Raw genomic sequence first — 20634 nt, forward strand, 5'->3', positions numbered from 1 at the left:
TTAATCACATGTAAACACACTGGACAGGTGTAATGAACGTGTGTTAAAATGTGCCCTTATTAACAAGCGTTTTAATCACATGTAAACACGCTGGACAGGTGTAATGAACGTGTGTTAAAATGTGCCCTTATTAACAAGCGTTTTAATCACATGTAAACACACTGGACAGGTGTAATGAACGTGTGTTAAAATGTGCCCTTATTAACAAGCGTTTTAATCACATGTAAACACACTGGACAGGTGTAATGAACGTGTCTAAAAATGTGCCCTTATTAACAAGCGTTTTAATCACATGTAAACACACTGGACAGGTGTAATCAACGTGTGTTAAAATGTGCCCTTATTAACAAGCGTTTTAATCACATGTAAACACACTGGACAGGTGTAATGAACGTGTGTTAAAATGTGCCCTTATTAACAAGCGTTTTAATCACATGTAAACACACTGGACAGGTGTAATGAACGTGTGTTAAAATGTGCCCTTATTAACAAGCGTTTTAATCACATGTAAACAGGCTGGACAGGTGTAATGAACGTGTGTAAAAATGTGCCCTTATTAACAAGCGTTTTAATCACATGTAAACACACTGGACAGGTGTAATGAACGTGTGTAAAAATGTTCCCTTAACAAGCGTTTTAATCACATGTAAACACACTGGACAGGTGTAATGAACGTGTGTTAAAATGTGCCCTTATTAACAAGCGTTTTAATCACATGTAAACACGCTGGACAGGTGTAATGAACGTGTGTAAAAATGTGCCCTTATTAACAAGCGTTTTAATCACATGTAAACACACTGGACAGGTGTAATGAACGTGTGTAAAAATGTTCCCTTAACAAGCGTTTTAATCACATGTAAACACACTGGACAGGTGTAATGAACGTGTGTAAAAATGTTCCCTTAACAAGCGTTTTAATCACATGTAAACACACTGGACAGGTGTAATGAACGTGTGTTAAAATGTGCCCTTATTAACAAGCGTTTTAATCACATGTAAACACGCTGGACAGGTGTAATGAACGTGTGTTAAAATGTGCCCTTATTAACAAGCGTTTTAATCACATGTAAACAGGCTGGACAGGTGTAATGAACGTGTGTTAAAATGTGCCCTTATTAACAAGCGTTTTAATCACATGTAAACAGGCTGGACAGGTGTAATGAACGTGTGTTAAAATGTGCCCTTATTAACAAGTGTTTTAATCACATGTAAACAGGCTGAACAGGTGTAATGAACGTGTGTAAAATGTGCCCTTATTAACAAGCGTTTTAATCACATGTAAACAGGCTGGACAGGTGTAATGAACGTGTGTAAAAATGTGCCCTTATTAACAAGTGTTTTAATCACATGTAAACAGGCTGGACAGGTGTAATGAACGTGTGTTAAAATGTGCCCTTATTAACAAGCGTTTTAATCACATGTAAACACACTGGACAGGTGTAATGAACGTGTGTTAAAATGTGCCCTTATTAACAAGTGTTTTAATCACATGTAAACAGGCTGGACAGGTGTAATGAACGTGTGTTAAAATGTGCCCTTATTAACAAGCGTTTTAATCACATGTAAACACACTGGACAGGTGTAATGAACGTGTGTTAAAATGTGCCCTTATTAACAAGCGTTTTAATCACATGTAAACACACTGGACAGGTGTAATGAACGTGTGTTAAAATGTGCCCTTATTAACAAGCGTTTTAATCACATGTAAACAGGCTGGACAGGTGAAATGAACGTGTGTAAAAATGTGCCCTTATTAACAAGCGTTTTAATCACATGTAAACAGGCTGGACAGGTGTAATGAACGTGTGTTAAAATGTGCCCTTATTAACAAGCGTTTTAATCACATGTAAACACACTGGACAGGTGTAATGAACGTGTGTTAAAATGTGCCCTTATTAACAAGCGTTTTAATCACATGTAAACACACTGGACAGGTGTAATGAACGTGTGTTAAAATGTGCCCTTATTAACAAGCGTTTTAATCACATGTAAACAGGCTGGACAGGTGTAATGAACGTGTGTTAAAATGTGCCCTTAACAAGCGTTTTAATCACATGTAAACACACTGGACAGGTGTAATGAACGTGTGTTAAAATGTGCCCTTATTAACAAGCGTTTTAATCACATGTAAACAGGCTGGACAGGTGTAATGAACGTGTGTAAAAATGTGCCCTTATTAACAAGCGTTTTAATCACATGTAAACACACTGGACAGGTGTAATGAACGTGTGTAAAAATGTGCCCTTATTAACAAGCGTTTTAATCACATGTAAACACACTGGACAGGTGTAATGAACGTGTGTAAAAATGTTCCCTTAACAAGCGTTTTAATCACATGTAAACACACTGGACAGGTGTAATGAACGTGTGTTAAAATGTGCCCTTATTAACAAGCGTTTTAATCACATGTAAACACGCTGGACAGGTGTAATGAACGTGTGTTAAAATGTGCCCTTATTAACAAGCGTTTTAATCACATGTAAACAGGCTGGACAGGTGTAATGAACGTGTGTTAAAATGTGCCCTTATTAACAAGCGTTTTAATCACATGTAAACACACTGGACAGGTGTAATGAACGTGTGTTAAAATGTGCCCTTATTAACAAGCGTTTTAATCACATGTAAACAGGCTGGACAGGTGTAATGAACGTGTGTTAAAATGTGCCCTTATTAACAAGCGTTTTAATCACATGTAAACACACTGGACAGGTGTAATGAACGTGTGTTAAAATGTGCCCTTATTAACAAGCGTTTTAATCACATGTAAACAGGCTGGACAGGTGTAATGAACGTGTGTAAAAATGTGCCCTTATTAACAAGCGTTTTAATCACATGTAAACACACTGGACAGGTGTAATGAACGTGTGTAAAAATGTTCCCTTAACAAGCGTTTTAATCACATGTAAACACACTGGACAGGTGTAATGAACGTGTGTAAAAATGTTCCCTTAACAAGCGTTTTAATCACATGTAAACACACTGGACAGGTGTAATGAACGTGTGTTAAAATGTGCCCTTATTAACAAGCGTTTTAATCACATGTAAACACGCTGGACAGGTGTAATGAACGTGTGTTAAAATGTGCCCTTATTAACAAGCGTTTTAATCACATGTAAACAGGCTGGACAGGTGTAATGAACGTGTGTTAAAATGTGCCCTTATTAACAAGCGTTTTAATCACATGTAAACAGGCTGGACAGGTGTAATGAACGTGTGTAAAATGTGCCCTTATTAACAAGTGTTTTAATCACATGTAAACAGGCTGAACAGGTGTAATGAACGTGTGTAAAATGTGCCCTTATTAACAAGCGTTTTAATCACATGTAAACAGGCTGGACAGGTGTAATGAACGTGTGTAAAAATGTGCCCTTATTAACAAGCGTTTTAATCACATGTAAACAGGCTGGACAGGTGTAATGAACGTGTGTAAAATGTACCCTTAACAAGCGTTTTAATCACATGTAAACACACTGGACAGGTGTAATGAACGTGTGTTAAAATGTGCCCTTATTAACAAGCGTTTTAATCACATGTAAACACACTGGACAGGTGTAATGAACGTGTGTTAAAATGTGCCCTTATTAACAAGCGTTTTAATCACATGTAAACACACTGGACAGGTGTAATGAACGTGTGTTAAAATGTGCCCTTATTAACAAGCGTTTTAATCACATGTAAACAGGCTGGACAGGTGTAATGAACGTGTGTTAAAATGTGCCCTTAACAAGCGTTTTAATCACATGTAAACACACTGGACAGGTGTAATGAACGTGTGTTAAAATGTGCCCTTATTAACAAGCGTTTTAATCACATGTAAACAGGCTGGACAGGTGTAATGAACGTGTGTTAAAATGTGCCCTTATTAACAAGCGTTTTAATCACATGTAAACACACTGGACAGGTGTAATGAACGTGTGTAAAAATGTGCCCTTATTAACAAGCGTTTTAATCACATGTAAACAGGCTGGACAGGTGTAATGAACGTGTGTAAAAATGTTCCCTTAACAAGCGTTTTAATCACATGTAAACACACTGGACAGGTGTAATGAACGTGTGTTAAAATGTGCCCTTATTAACAAGCGTTTTAATCACATGTAAACACGCTGGACAGGTGTAATGAACTTGTGTTAAAATGTGCCCTTATTAACAAGCGTTTTAATCACATGTAAACAGGCTGGACAGGTGTAATGAACGTGTGTTAAAATGTGCCCTTATTAACAAGCGTTTTAATCACATGTAAACAGGCTGGACAGGTGTAATGAACGTGTGTTAAAATGTGCCCTTATTAACAAGCGTTTTAATCACATGTAAACAGGCTGGACAGGTGTAATGAACGTGTGTTAAAATGTGCCCTTAACAAGCGTTTTAATCACATGTAAACACACTGGACAGGTGTAATGAACGTGTGTTAAAATGTGCCCTTATTAACAAGCGTTTTAATCACATGTAAACAGGCTGGACAGGTGTAATGAACGTGTGTAAAAATGTGCCCTTATTAACAAGCGTTTTAATCACATGTAAACACACTGGACAGGTGTAATGAACGTGTGTAAAAATGTTCCCTTAACAAGCGTTTTAATCACATGTAAACACACTGGACAGGTGTAATGAACGTGTGTAAAAATGTTCCCTTAACAAGCGTTTTAATCACATGTAAACACACTGGACAGGTGTAATGAACGTGTGTTAAAATGTGCCCTTATTAACAAGCGTTTTAATCACATGTAAACACGCTGGACAGGTGTAATGAACGTGTGTTAAAATGTGCCCTTATTAACAAGCGTTTTAATCACATGTAAACAGGCTGGACAGGTGTAATGAACGTGTGTTAAAATGTGCCCTTATTAACAAGCGTTTTAATCACATGTAAACACACTGGACAGGTGTAATGAACGTGTTAAAATGTGCCCTTATTAACAAGTGTTTTAATCACATGTAAACAGGCTGGACAGGTGTAATGAACGTGTGTAAAAATGTGCCCTTATTAACAAGCGTTTTAATCACATGTAAACAGGCTGGACAGGTGTAATGAACGTGTGTAAAATGTACCCTTAACAAGCGTTTTAATCACATGTAAACACACTGGACAGGTGTAATGAACGTGTGTTAAAATGTGCCCTTATTAACAAGCGTTTTAATCACATGTAAACACACTGGACAGGTGTAATGAACGTGTGTTAAAATGTGCCCTTATTAACAAGCGTTTTAATCACATGTAAACACACTGGACAGGTGTAATGAACGTGTGTTAAAATGTGCCCTTATTAACAAGCGTTTTAATCACATGTAAACAGGCTGGACAGGTGAAATGAACGTGTGTAAAAATGTGCCCTTATTAACAAGCGTTTTAATCACATGTAAACAGGCTGGACAGGTATAATGAACGTGTGTTAAAATGTGCCCTTATTAACAAGCGTTTTAATCACATGTAAACACACTGGACAGGTGTAATGAACGTGTGTTAAAATGTGCCCTTATTAACAAGCGTTTTAATCACATGTAAACAGGCTGGACAGGTGTAATGAACGTGTGTTAAAATGTGCCCTTATTAACAAGCGTTTTAATCACATGTAAACAGGCTGGACAGGTGTAATGAACGTGTGTAAAATGTGCCCTTATTAACAAGCGTTTTAATCACATGTAAACAGGCTGGACAGGTGTAATGAACGTGTGTAAAAATGTGCCCTTATTAACAAGCGTTTTAATCACATGTAAACAGGCTGGACAGGTGTAATGAACGTGTGTAAAATGTACCCTTAACAAGCGTTTTAATCACATGTAAACACACTGGACAGGTGTAATGAACGTGTGTTAAAATGTGCCCTTATTAACAAGCGTTTTAATCACATGTAAACACACTGGACAGGTGTAATGAACGTGTGTTAAAATGTGCCCTTATTAACAAGCGTTTTAATCACATGTAAACACACTGGACAGGTGTAATGAACGTGTGTTAAAATGTGCCCTTATTAACAAGCGTTTTAATCACATGTAAACAGGCTGGACAGGTGAAATGAACGTGTGTAAAAATGTGCCCTTATTAACAAGCGTTTTAATCACATGTAAACAGGCTGGACAGGTATAATGAACGTGTGTTAAAATGTGCCCTTATTAACAAGCGTTTTAATCACATGTAAACACACTGGACAGGTGTAATGAACGTGTGTTAAAATGTGCCCTTATTAACAAGCGTTTTAATCACATGTAAACACACTGGACAGGTGTAATGAACGTGTTAAAATGTGCCCTTATTAACAAGTGTTTTAATCACATGTAAACAGGCTGAACAGGTGTAATGAACGTGTGTAAAATGTACCCTTATTAACAAGCGTTTTAATCACATGTAAACAGGCTGGACAGGTGTAATGAACGTGTGTAAAAATGTGCCCTTATTAACAAGCGTTTTAATCACATGTAAACAGGCTGGACAGGTGTAATGAACGTGTGTAAAATGTACCCTTAACAAGCGTTTTAATCACATGTAAACACACTGGACAGGTGTAATGAACGTGTGTTAAAATGTGCCCTTATTAACAAGCGTTTTAATCACATGTAAACACACTGGACAGGTGTAATGAACGTGTGTTAAAATGTGCCCTTATTAACAAGCGTTTTAATCACATGTAAACACACTGGACAGGTGTAATGAACGTGTGTTAAAATGTGCCCTTATTAACAAGCGTTTTAATCACATGTAAACAGGCTGGACAGGTGTAATGAACGTGTGTTAAAATGTGCCCTTATTAACAAGCGTTTTAATCACATGTAAACAGGCTGGACAGGTGTAATGAACGTGTGTTAAAATGTGCCCTTAACAAGCGTTTTAATCACATGTAAACACACTGGACAGGTGTAATGAACGTGTGTTAAAATGTGCCCTTATTAACAAGCGTTTTAATCACATGTAAACAGGCTGGACAGGTGTAATGAACGTGTGTAAAAATGTGCCCTTATTAACAAGCGTTTTAATCACATGTAAACACACTGGACAGGTGTAATGAACGTGTGTAAAAATGTTCCCTTAACAAGCGTTTTAATCACATGTAAACACACTGGACAGGTGTAATGAACGTGTGTAAAAATGTTCCCTTAACAAGCGTTTTAATCACATGTAAACACACTGGACAGGTGTAATGAACGTGTGTTAAAATGTGCCCTTATTAACAAGCGTTTTAATCACATGTAAACACGCTGGACAGGTGTAATGAACGTGTGTTAAAATGTGCCCTTATTAACAAGCGTTTTAATCACATGTAAACAGGCTGGACAGGTGTAATGAACGTGTGTTAAAATGTGCCCTTATTAACAAGCGTTTTAATCACATGTAAACAGGCTGGACAGGTGTAATGAACGGTGTTAAAATGTGCCCTTATTAACAAGTGTTTTAATCACATGTAAACAGGCTGGACAGGTGTAATGAACGTGTGTAAAAATGTGCCCTTATTAACAAGCGTTTTAATCACATGTAAACAGGCTGGACAGGTGTAATGAACGTGTGTAAAATGTACCCTTAACAAGCGTTTTAATCACATGTAAACACACTGGACAGGTGTAATGAACGTGTGTTAAAATGTGCCCTTATTAACAAGCGTTTTAATCACATGTAAACACACTGGACAGGTGTAATGAACGTGTGTTAAAATGTGCCCTTATTAACAAGCGTTTTAATCACATGTAAACACACTGGACAGGTGTAATGAACGTGTGTTAAAATGTGCCCTTATTAACAAGCGTTTTAATCACATGTAAACAGGCTGGACAGGTGAAATGAACGTGTGTAAAAATGTGCCCTTATTAACAAGCGTTTTAATCACATGTAAACAGGCTGGACAGGTGTAATGAACGTGTGTTAAAATGTGCCCTTATTAACAAGCGTTTTAATCACATGTAAACACACTGGACAGGTGTAATGAACGTGTGTTAAAATGTGCCCTTATTAACAAGCGTTTTAATCACATGTAAACAGGCTGGACAGGTGTAATGAACGTGTTAAAATGTGCCCTTATTAACAAGTGTTTTAATCACATGTAAACAGGCTGAACAGGTGTAATGAACGTGTGTAAAATGTACCCTTATTAACAAGCGTTTTAATCACATGTAAACAGGCTGGACAGGTGTAATGAACGTGTGTAAAAATGTGCCCTTATTAACAAGCGTTTTAATCACATGTAAACAGGCTGGACAGGTGTAATGAACGTGTGTAAAATGTACCCTTAACAAGCGTTTTAATCACATGTAAACACACTGGACAGGTGTAATGAACGTGTGTTAAAATGTGCCCTTATTAACAAGCGTTTTAATCACATGTAAACACACTGGACAGGTGTAATGAACGTGTGTTAAAATGTGCCCTTATTAACAAGCGTTTTAATCACATGTAAACACACTGGACAGGTGTAATGAACGTGTGTTAAAATGTGCCCTTATTAACAAGCGTTTTAATCACATGTAAACAGGCTGGACAGGTGAAATGAACGTGTGTAAAAATGTGCCCTTATTAACAAGCGTTTTAATCACATGTAAACAGGCTGGACAGGTATAATGAACGTGTGTTAAAATGTGCCCTTATTAACAAGCGTTTTAATCACATGTAAACACACTGGACAGGTGTAATGAACGTGTGTTAAAATGTGCCCTTATTAACAAGCGTTTTAATCACATGTAAACACACTGGACAGGTGTAATGAACGTGTGTTAAAATGTGCCCTTATTAACAAGCGTTTTAATCACATGTAAACAGGCTGGACAGGTGTAATGAACGTGTGTTAAAATGTGCCCTTAACAAGCGTTTTAATCACATGTAAACACACTGGACAGGTGTAATGAACGTGTGTTAAAATGTGCCCTTATTAACAAGCGTTTTAATCACATGTAAACAGGCTGGACAGGTGTAATGAACGTGTGTTAAAATGTGCCCTTATTAACAAGCGTTTTAATCACATGTAAACACACTGGACAGGTGTAATGAACGTGTGTAAAAATGTGCCCTTATTAACAAGCGTTTTAATCACATGTAAACAGGCTGGACAGGTGTAATGAACGTGTGTAAAAATGTTCCCTTAACAAGCGTTTTAATCACATGTAAACACACTGGACAGGTGTAATGAACGTGTGTTAAAATGTGCCCTTATTAACAAGCGTTTTAATCACATGTAAACACGCTGGACAGGTGTAATGAACTTGTGTTAAAATGTGCCCTTATTAACAAGCGTTTTAATCACATGTAAACAGGCTGGACAGGTGTAATGAACGTGTGTTAAAATGTGCCCTTATTAACAAGCGTTTTAATCACATGTAAACAGGCTGGACAGGTGTAATGAACGTGTGTTAAAATGTGCCCTTATTAACAAGCGTTTTAATCACATGTAAACAGGCTGGACAGGTGTAATGAACGTGTGTAAAATGTACCCTTATTAACAAGCGTTTTAATCACATGTAAACAGGCTGGACAGGTGTAATGAACGTGTGTAAAATGTACACTTATTAACAAGCGTTTTAATCACATGTAAACAGGCTGGACAGGTGTAATGAACGTGTGTAAAATGTACCCTTAACAAGCGTTTTAATCACATGTAAACAGGCTGCACAGGTTGAATAAAGGATCTGCGTCACACGTGTCCCGGTACTTCTGGTCAGTGGGCGGGCCTTAGGACTTTGTGACTGTGGTAACTACTGACGAGCCCCTAATTGACCACAGCACTGATTTGATTGGCTGCTATTGACAACGCCTTCCTTTTAGGTTACGCCCCCCTGCAAACCTTTTCTGTTCTGTCATTCGCTGTTACTAAGTAACGGATTGCAAAATATCGATTGGCTGTTGACTGGGTAAGGAAACAGGTAGCTGAAATGCAGGTTTAGTGCGTGATAAGCCCTAAACTGAGGTGTCTAGAGGACAGAAATACCCCGATATATCTTACAAAATAAGCAAGATAACTCCTGGGGACAGACTCTAGTCATACTATTCACCTTGGTGATTTATCGTTAATAGGACAAAATGGGTTGTTGGTTTTCCAAAAAATCTAAAAGAAAATCACCCGATAAAGAAGCTACGACGACGTTAGAAGAAAACACGACCACCGGCAACAACATTTCCCTCAGCAGCAATGCAACGGAGGAGCCACCGAAACAATACAGCTGGGACAAACGTGAAAAGGTATGGAGGAGATGCATGCATGGCCAGGGACACTTAACTAGCTACATGATTGTAATTGTAGCTAACAGGTCAAATACTTTTCATGTCAGGGATTTTCTCAAGTGCTTGTGAACTAATTAAGTGGGTTTATATACACTATTGTTGCTAACTGATTACCTTGAAAACAGAATGTGGCGGAACAAGGTTATGGTGTCTACCTAGCTAGCCTGCTAGCTCGATAGATAGAGCTGATTATCGGCTTAAAGTCAGTCCACGACACGTAACAATTTTGTTTTGGCAGCTAGTTGGTCATGTACCTGAAACCACCGGATATGCATATAAACACTTACAACAGATATTCGCGCTGTCAAACCTCAATAACTTTCAAACCACTTGAGCCATAGACTCCAAATAAGTGTCATGATGTTGGAAAAATTGCGCACAACAATGAATGCACGGGTCTTATTTTCAAGATGTGGACATTAATTCGCTTTCCAAAGTTAATAAACATGTGGAAATGTGAGCAGCATTTTGTATTCCTAGTTGAATTAGTTAGGGAGTGTAAACAAAGTACAACCCTTTTTTTTTTTTTTTACATTCTAATTGCTGCCGGGAGCCCCGGGAGAGTTCTCTTTTCTTTGTGAAGGGCAGGGCGCCCTGGAATGGGTTTGCCCCGAGAGAGGGGCCCAAGCCCTGGAAAGTGTTGTGGTTCTGGCGGGGTCCGGTGACCTCTCGCTGGCTCTTGAAAATCCGGGGGAGAGGGTGAAAATCTCGCGCCGGGCCGTACCCATATCCGCAGCAGGTCTCCAAGGTGAACAGCCTCTGGCATGTTAGAACAATGTAGATAAGGGAAGTTGGCAAGTCAAATCCTGTAACTTCGGGATAAGGATTGGCACTAAGGGCTGGTTTGGTCGGGCTGGGGTGCGAAGCAGTCCTCGAGCCTCGGCTGGGGGAGCAGTCGCTCCGTCGCCCTCCTCTGGCCACCGTTGGAAGTTCAGAACCTCTACTTTAACAGGAGAGGATGACGAGGACTCAGAACCTCTACTTTAACAGGAGAGGATGACGAGGACTCAAAGTAGAGGTTCTGAGTCCTCGTCATCCTCTCCTGTTAAAGTAGAGGTTCTAACAGGAGAGGATGACGAGGACTCAGAACCTCTACTTTAACAGGAGAGGATGATGTTGTTATGATGAGGACTCAGAACCTCTACTTTAACCTCTTACATCTAGACGTTCCGCTAGCGGAACACCTGCTCCAATATCCAATGATGGGCGTGGCGCGAAATACAAATTCCTCTAAAATCCGAAAACTTCCATTTTTCAAACATATGACTATTTTACAGCATTTTAAAGACAAGACTCTCGTTAATCTAACCACACTGTCCGATTTCAAAAAGGCTTTACAGCGAAAGCAAAACATTAGATTATGTCAGCAGAGTACCCAGCCAGAAATAATCAGACACCCATTTTTCAAGCTAGCATATAATGTCACAAAAAACAAAACCACAGCTAAATGCAGCACTAACCTTTGATGATCTTCATCAGATGACAACCCTAGGACATTATGTTATACAATGCATGCATGTTTTGTTCAATCAAGTTCATATTTATATCAAAAACCAGCTTTTTTACATTAGCATGTGACGTTCAGAACTAGCATACTTCTAGCAAACTTCCGGTGAATTTACTAAATTACTCACGATAAACGTTCACAAAAAACATAACAATTATTTTAAGAATTATAGATACAGAACTCCTCTATGCACTCGATATGTCCGATTTTAAAATAGCTTTTCGGTGAAAGCACATTTTGCAATATTCTCAGTAGATAGCCCAGCCATCACGGCTAGCCATTTAGACACCGACCAAGTTTAGCCCTGACCAAACTCCGGTTTACTATTACAAAAGTTTGATTACCTCTGTTGTCTTCGTCAGAATGCACTCCCAGGACTGCTACTTCAATAACAAATGTTGGTTTGGTCCAAAATAATCCATCGTTATATCCAAATAGCGGCGTTTTGTTCGTGCGTTCAAGACACTATCCGAAGTGTAAATAAGGGTCACTCCTTCCATAAACTGTCCAGGAGAGAAGTTTGTTTCGGGGTTAAACTTGGTGGAAAAGCGGCAGAGATGCTTGTTTTATTTGAAACCGCTGCTGGTTATGCAATATTTAAAGTCCTAGATGAGTCAAAGCTCCAGGAGGTGGACAGTTTATGGAAGGAGTTTGAAACGCCGGAGAAGGCCAACAAAGTAGTGAAGTTGAAGCACTTTGAGAAATTCCAGGACACAACCGAGGCCTTGGCAGCGGCCACTGCCATGACAGAAGGGAAGATGGGGAAGAGTCTGAAGAAGGTCCTGAAGAAAGTGGTGGCTAAAGAAGCTCATGAACAGCTGGCCATCAGCGGCGCTAAACTGGGTGGCATCATCAAGGAGAAGTTGAACCTGAACTGTGTCCACAGTCCTGCGGTGGCCGAGCTAATGAGAGGCATCAGGACCCAGATGGAGGCCCTGATCACTGGGCTGCCCCCCCCGGGAGATCAGCGCCATGTCTCTGGGACTGGCTCACAGTTTGTCCCGTTACAAGCTGAAGTTCAGCCCTGACAAAGTGGATACCATGATAGTTCAAGCTATCTCTCTGCTGGACGACCTGGACAAGGAGCTGAACAACTACATCATGCGCTGTAGGGAGTGGTACGGCTGGCACTTCCCTGAGGTGGGCAAGATCACTGACAACCTGGCCTACTGCAAGAGCGTCCGCGAGATCGGCGTTCGCACCAACGTGGCAACCACTGACCTGTCCGAACACCTCCCCGAGGAGGTCGAGGCAGAGGTCAAACTGGCCGCGGAGATCTCCATGGGAACGGAGGTGTCCGAGGAGGACATCGCCAACATCATGCACCTGTGTGACCAGGTGATAGAGATCACAGAGTACCGCACCCAGCTGTACGACTATCTGAAGAACAGGATGATGGCCATCGCCCCCAACCTGACCGTCATGGTGGGCGAGCTGGTGGGGGCGCGACTCATCTCACACGCTGGGTCCCTGTTGAACCTGGCCAAGCACCCGGCCTCCACAGTCCAGATCCTGGGAGCAGAGAAAGCCCTGTTCAAAGCCCTGAAGACGCGCAGAGACACGCCCAAATATGGTCTCATCTACCACGCCTCTCTGGTGGGACAGACGTCGGCCAAGAACAAGGGCAAGATCTCCAGGATGCTGGCAGCCAAAGCGTCTCTGGCAATTCGCTACAATGCCCTGGGAGAGGACACCAACGCTGAGATGGGAGTTGAGAACCGTGCCAAGCTGGAGGCCAGACTACGCCACCTAGAGGAGAAGGGAATCAGAAGAATCAGTGGAACAGGCAAAGCCATGGCGAAGTCTGACAAATACCAACACAAGAGTGACGTGAAGGTGTACGACCCCTCGGGAGACTCCACCCTCCCCTCTGGTTCCAGGAAGAGGGAGTTTGAGGAGGTGGAGGAGGAAGAGCTGGCCACACCAGTGACCGTCAAAACCAAGAAATCCAAGAAAGATCCTGTGGAAGAACCAGAGGCGTCAACGGCAGCAGAAGAAACTCCCAAGAAGAAGAAAAAGAAGGCCAAGAAAGCCGAAGCAGTGGAGGAGGCGATGGACGTAAAGGATGAGGAAGAGGAGGCCACCGTCTCTCCCACAGAGGAATCATCAAAGAAGAAGAAAAAGAAGAAAAAGGTCAAGGAGGAAGAGGGAGAATAATGTGGTTGGGGAGAAACTGTATTATATTAGGACTTTTAGTTGTCGTTGTATCTACCAGGGCCGGACTGACTCACGTTTCAAACCGTTTAAAGACTAGAAAACTCTCGGGTTATTTCAGAATGACCAGCAGCTGATCTGTTATGATTAGGAATGAGACTGGATGATGGTGGATAAATCCTCCTGTGGATTTGAGTTTCAGATTAACCTTTATTTTACTGTAACCTTATTATTATTATTAACCAGTCAAAGACCCAATAGACTGGATACAGTATCAGGTTGTAGGGCTGGCCTTCTGGCAGACATTGAAGCTGGAACCGATGAGGGTGAAGAAGCTGAACTGAGCTAGGAGAAGCAGACTGAAGTTGAGAAGACGTTCCAAGAATGCGAAGCACGATTGGATGAGGTCAGGGAGATGGTCCAGTCCAATCTATGGCCTAGATATGGCGAAAATGAGGTGAAGTCTGCAATCCATGAAGCCGAGACAGCCTGTGATGGAGTTGCTCAGATACCCGTTACCGCTGTAAACAGAGATGGCTTTGAGCTACGGTGGGATAGTGTGAAAACACAAGTCCAAAATGCAATCGCAAGCCTAGCAGAGTGGGAGATGTGGATTCCGGTGGCAGAAAAGGAAAGGCTCGGAGGGAGAGTGAAGGATCTGAAGGCATTCGGCAACAACCTTGAAGCAAGGAGGGCAGGATTTCTCACAGCACAAAGAATTGCAGGAGACGAGAGAGACAGAGGGAGAGTGCCGCAGGTGCCCATGCCAGCTCCACAACCGACACTGAGGATAAAGCCAATCTGTCTTCCCAAGTTCAGTGGGTATAAAAGGAACTTCCATCGATGGAGAAGAGACTGGGAGAGTCTGCAAAAGCAGGGGGAACCAACAGGCTCAGTCGAAGTAAAGAGGATCCAACTCATTGACAGTATAGATGACAGGATATGCAGAGGCCTCCGTTTGTCTTCCTACAACACTGCTGAAGACATGTTCAGGGTGCTGGAAAACAGATATGGAAACAAGTCTACAATTGCCTTGGAGATAATGGAGGATCTGGAGAAAATTCCTGCTTTAAGGGCAAATCAGCCTAGAAAAGTTATCGACATGATCCAAACTATAGAGAAGGCCCTGGATGACCTCACGGAGCTTGAAAACACAGGAGCCATCAACAACCCTCTAGTGATCAGATCCATAGAAAGCAAGTTACCTGACGACATCAAGAGAGAGTGGCTTGTCTTCATGGTTAATCCGATGAATAATGTCACACCAGATAATCACTTTGAGAACCTTCTTAAATTCCTGAAAACACAAGAGGAAATTCTTGAAAAACTGGAGCAGCTGGGAGTGAGTGAAAGGCCAGAAAAGAGAAATGCTTGCATGGAGAGGAAATATGCGTCCACGCGGTCCACAACGAAAGGAGGCTGTGTTGTGTGTGGTGATGAAAAGCACAGAGAAAATATATTATTTTGCAAGCGTTTCAAGGAACTGAAGCCGGTGGAAAAGTTGGCTGCTGTAGAAAAGCTGGGGGCCTGCAAGAGGTGCTTGGTCTGTCATGGAGAAGATGATGAATGCAAAGAGACATACCTGTGCAGGAACAGAAACTGTAAAAAAGACCACCATTTCTTTCTATGCCTGAAGGGAGACTTCAGGAGGAGTGACTCAGAAAGAAGACAATTCAATGTGAGAAGGCATACGCGGACTGAGGAGCAGGAAGAATTTGTATCTAAACTCTCCCCAGAGATGGCGGACAAATTCAAGAGAGCGTTCACCAACATCACCGCAAAGACAAACTGTGGTGAAAAGATCCAGCTTGGAGAGATTGTGTCAGGTGCAGTAGAAGAATTGCCAGTTATTCTAATGCTACTCGAGGTAACTGCCAATGCAGGACAAAAAATTGGAACCCTGATCGACTTGGCATCAGACACAAATTATATCACCCACAGAGCTGCCAGGAGATTAAATCTTCGAAGTGAAAACATCACTTTAGTCGTCCATGGAGTTGGGGGGATGGCCATGAAGGTTAAAACCAGAAGATATCTCCTCAGAGTGAGGGTCAAAATGCCTAGAGGCACAGAAAGAGCCCATGAGCTTGTCTGCTATGGTTTGAATGAAATTGCCAACATCCACAGAGTCATCAAACCTGAGCAACTCAAGAAGTTCTTCCCAGAAGTCAGTCTAGGAGATCTGAGGAGACCGGAGAGCATTGAGCTACTGATAAGCCACCGCGAAGGAAGACTTGCTCCGCAAAGAGTGAAGGTGATTGGAGACCTTGTCTTATGGGAGAGCCCGCTAGGAAAGATTGTTGGTGGAGCACATCCATATCTGTTTGAAGAAGTCGATATGGCCGCGCACAGGTCTGGAATGCACTTTGCTCGATCCATGAGAGCAACCGCTGTCAAGTATCAAGAGATAATTAAAACACAAGAGTTCACAGCTGAAACCAAAAGCACAGTTGCTCGCAGAGAGTTATTGGATTGGTGGAAATGGGATAGCATTGGAGCAGCTTGCGAACCGAAGTGTGGAGGATGCCGGTGCGGCAATTGTCAACCAGGAGGCAAGGAAATGACTCTGAGTGAGGAAAGGGAGCTGGAGATCATAAGGAAAGGCCTCACGTACATCAAAGCAGATGCTCACAGCGATGAACCGCACTGGGACACAAAATACCCCTGGATTCAAGATCCAAGTTCCCTTCCCTACAACAGGAGTGGGGTCGAAGCCACCTTCTTAAGAACAGAAAAACAACTCAAGAAAGAGCCAGAGTGGAAAATAGCATACACAGCTCAAGTGCATGAAATGGTGGAGAGAAGAGCAGCAAAGAAACTCACCAAAGAGATGATCGCCAGCTGGAAAGGACCAGTATGGTATGTCAGCCACTTGGTGGCGCCAAACCCACACTCTGTCACAACACCTGTGCGACTGGTATGGAACAGCAGCCAGAAGTTTAAAGGGGTCAGCATGAATGACCTGCTGCTGAAAGGGCCTGATGTTCTCAATCCCATCCGAGCAGTATCCTTTTCCCTCTCGCTCTCATCCAACACTTCTCACTCTGCCCCTACTCGGATGGTATTGCGCCGTCCCAACCTTCGCTCTCTCTCTCCCGCTACTCTCTCCTCTTCCATCCTATCATCTCTTCCCTCTGCTCAAACCTTCTCCAACCTATCTCCTGATTCTGCCTCCTCAACCCTCCTCTCCTCCCTCTCTGCATCCTTTGATTTCCTCTGTCCCCTATCCTCCAGGCCGGCTCGGTCCTCCCCTCCTGCTCCGTGGCTCGACGACTCACTGCGAGCTCACAGAACAGGGCTCCGGGCAGCCGAGCGGATATGGAGGAAAACTCGCCTCCCTGCGGACCTGGCATCCTTTCACTCCCTCCTCTCTACATTTTCCTCTTCTGTCTCTGCTGCTAAAGCCACTTTCTACCACTCTAAACTCCAAGCATCTGTCTCTAACCCTAGGAAGCTCTTTGCTACCTTCTCCTCCCTCCTGAATCCTCCTCCCCCTCCCCCCCCCCCTCCTCCCTCTCTGCGGATGACTTCGTCAACCATTTTGAAAAGAAGGTTGACGACATCCGATCCTCGTTTGCTAAGTCAAACGACACTGCTGGTCCTGCTCACACTGCCCTACCCTGTGCTTTGACCTCTTTCTCCCCTCTCTCTCCAGATGAAATCTCGAGTCTTGTGACGGCCGGCCGCCCAACAACCTGCCCACTTGACCCTATCCCCTCCTCTCTTCTCCAGACCATTTCCGGAGACCTTCTCCCCTACCTCACCTCGCTCATCAACTCATCCTTGACCGCTGGCTACGTCCCTTCCGTCTTCAAGAGAGCGAGAGTTGCACCCCTTCTGAAAAAACCTACACTCAATCCCTCCGATGTCAACAACTACAGACCAGTATCCCTTCTTTCCTTTCTCTCCAAAACTCTTGAACGTGCCGTCCTTGGCCAGCTCTCTTGCTATCTCTCTCAGAATGACCTTCTTGATCCTAATCAGTCAGGTTTCAAGACTGGGCATTCAACTGAGACTGCTCTTCTCTGTGTCACGGAGGCTCTCCGCACTGCTAAAGCTAACTCTCTCTCCTCTGCTCTCATCCTTCTAGACCTATCTGCTGCCTTTGATACCGTGAACCATCAGATCCTCCTCTCCACCCTCTCCGAGCTGGGCATCTCCGGCGCCGCCCACGCTTGGATTGCGTCCTACCTGACAGGTCGCTCCTACCAGGTGGCGTGGCGAGAATCTGTCTCCGCACCACGTGCTCTCACCACTGGTGTCCCCCAGGGCTCTGTTCTTGGCCCACTCCTATTCTCGCTATACACCAAGTCACTTGGCTCTGTCATATCCTCACATGGTCTCTCATATCATTGCTATGCAGATGACACACAATTCATCTTCTCCTTTCCCCCTTCTGACAACCAGGTGGCGAATCGCATCTCTGCATGTCTGGCAGACATATCAGTGTGGATGACGGATCACCACCTCAAGCTGAACCTCGGCAAGACGGAGCTGCTCTTCCTCCCGGGGAAGGACTGCCCGTTCCATGATCTCGCCATCACGGTTGACAACTCCCTTGTGTCCTCCTCCCAGAGTGCTAAGAGCCTTGGCGTGACCCTGGACAACACCCTGTCGTTCTCCACCAACATCAAGGCGGTGACCCGATCCTGTAGGTTCATGCTCTACAACATTCGCAGAGTACGACCCTGCCTCACACAGGAAGCGGCGCAGGTCCTAATCCAGGCACTTGTCATCTCCCGTCTGGATTATTGCAACTCGCTGTTGGCTGGGCTCCCTGCCTGTGCCATTAAACCCCTACAACTCATCCAGAACGCCGCAGCCCGTCTGGTGTTCAACCTTCCCAAGTTCTCTCACGTCACCCCGCTCCTCCGCTCTCTCCACTGGCTTCCAGTCGAAGCTCGCATCCGCTACAAGACCATGGTGCTTGCCTACGGAGCTGTGAGGGGAACGGCACCCCCGTACCTTCAGGCTCTGATCAGGCCCTACACCCAAACAAGGGCACTCCGTTCATCCACCTCTGGCCTGCTCGCCTCCCTACCTCTGAGGAAGCACAGTTCCCGCTCAGCCCAGTCAAAACTGTTCGCTGCTCTGGCACCCCAATGGTGGAACAAGCTCCCTCACGACGCCAGGACAGCGGAGTCAATCACCACCTTCCGGAGACACCTGAAACCCCACCTCTTCAAGGAATACCTGGGATAGGATAAAGTAATCCTTCTAACCCCCCCCCCCCCCTTAAAAGATTTAGATGCACTTTTGTAAAGTGGTTGTTCCACTGGATATTATAAGGTGAATGCACCAATTTGTAAGTCGCTCTGGATAAGAGCGTCTGCTAAATGACTTAAATGTAAATGTAAATGCAGTACTACTCAGGTTCAGAAGAGGTGTCCATGCTGCTCTTGGCGACATCAGGAAGATGTACAATTCGGTGTGGTTAGAAAACCTGGAGATGCATCTCCACAGATTTCTCTGGAGAAACACTGAGGAGGAAGAGATTGAAGAGTATGCCATCACCAGAGTCAACATTGGCGATCGACCAGCAGGGTGCATTGCGCAACTGGCCATGAGAGAGACAGCAAAACTGCCCATGTTCGCTCACCTGGAGGAGGAACGTAGGATCCTTGAAGAGGATGCCTATGTCGATGACATCCTGACTTCCCATAATGACTTACAAAAGCTGGACAAGGACACCAAAGGAGTTGAAGAGATCCTGAGGACAGGCGGATTCTTCCTCAAACCCTGGGTCCGGTCAGGCCAAAGTGGGAGGCAGGAGATCGTACCAGGAGAACAAGGAGCGGTGTCAGGCACAGTACTTATTCTCCCAAACCAGATGAGGAAAGGAGACAATAAAGCCCTTGGAGTTGGATACCTTGTTGAAGAGGACGAACTGTACCTTATGACTTAAATCAATTTCTCAAAGAGGAAAAAGAAGATGAGAGTCGGACAAAATCTCCTTGAAGAAGAGGTGAGAGGGAAAACTCCAAACCCACTGACGAGAAGAGAACTGCTAAGCCAAGTAGCTAGCCTGTATGACCCAATAGGCCTCATCACACCTGCCAAACAAAAGGGCGCCATTCTTGTCAGAAAGGCGTTTCAAGACGCTGGAGGCAAAACTCTGCCCCGAAACACGTGGGACAAACCTCTGTCTGAACAATTGAGAGAAGAAGCCATCAAACTGTTTGAGGAGTACACACGTCTTAGCCAAATCACCTTCCACAGAAGCCTCACACCAGTCAACTGGCTTGGTAAACCTTGGGGAATAACATTCTCTGACGGAAGTGAGAAGAGCTATGGAGCTGTAGTGTACTTCAGATGGGAAACCGAGCAAGGCATCCAAGTCAGGTTGGTTGAGTCCAAAGCAAAACTCACACCTTTGGACCAAAAGGGGGAGGCAGTGAAAGCTGAAATCTGCGGTGCTGTCTGCGCAGCACGACTTCGAAAGTACATTGAAAAACACAGTCATATAGAAATTGAACGATGGCTCCATCTGCTGGACAGTCAAACTGTGGTGGGAGCTATCCAGAGAGACAGTTATGGGTATCAATCTTTCTTCGCGAACAGAGTCGGAGAGATCCAGAAATCCACATCCGTCGAAGACTGGTGGTGGATCCCGGGAGGCCTGAACAGTGCTGACATCATAACAAGAGGGGCAGCCCCGGAAGACCTCCAAGAAGATTCCATGTGGCAAAATGGACCAGTGTTCCTGCGGCAACCCATGGAAGAGTGGCCACAGAAGTCAGCCAAAGAAATTGCAGCTTATGCCAAGGAAGGCATAAAC

General features: G+C 43.6%; 1 protein-coding gene and 1 pseudogene across 1 annotated transcript in view; both read left to right on the forward strand.

The window, feature by feature from the left end:
- Positions 1-9833: 9833 nt before the first annotated feature.
- The window catches only part of LOC106592108 (protein XRP2), a 44010-nt gene continuing 33209 nt past the window's right edge, over positions 9834-20634 (forward strand). Inside the window, exon 1 of the mRNA XM_045687227.2 lies at positions 9834-10153. Coding sequence (XP_045543183.1) covers positions 9995-10153 — 159 coding nt within the window. The 5' untranslated portion in view covers positions 9834-9994. The remainder of the gene's footprint in view (positions 10154-20634) is intronic.
- LOC123724371 (nucleolar protein 58 pseudogene) lies at positions 12211-14126 on the forward strand (annotated as a pseudogene).

The sequence above is a fragment of the Salmo salar genome, chromosome 10 (genome assembly GCF_965601325.2).
Source record: "Salmo salar chromosome 10, fSalSal1, whole genome shotgun sequence".
NCBI lineage: Eukaryota > Metazoa > Chordata > Actinopteri > Salmoniformes > Salmonidae > Salmo > Salmo salar.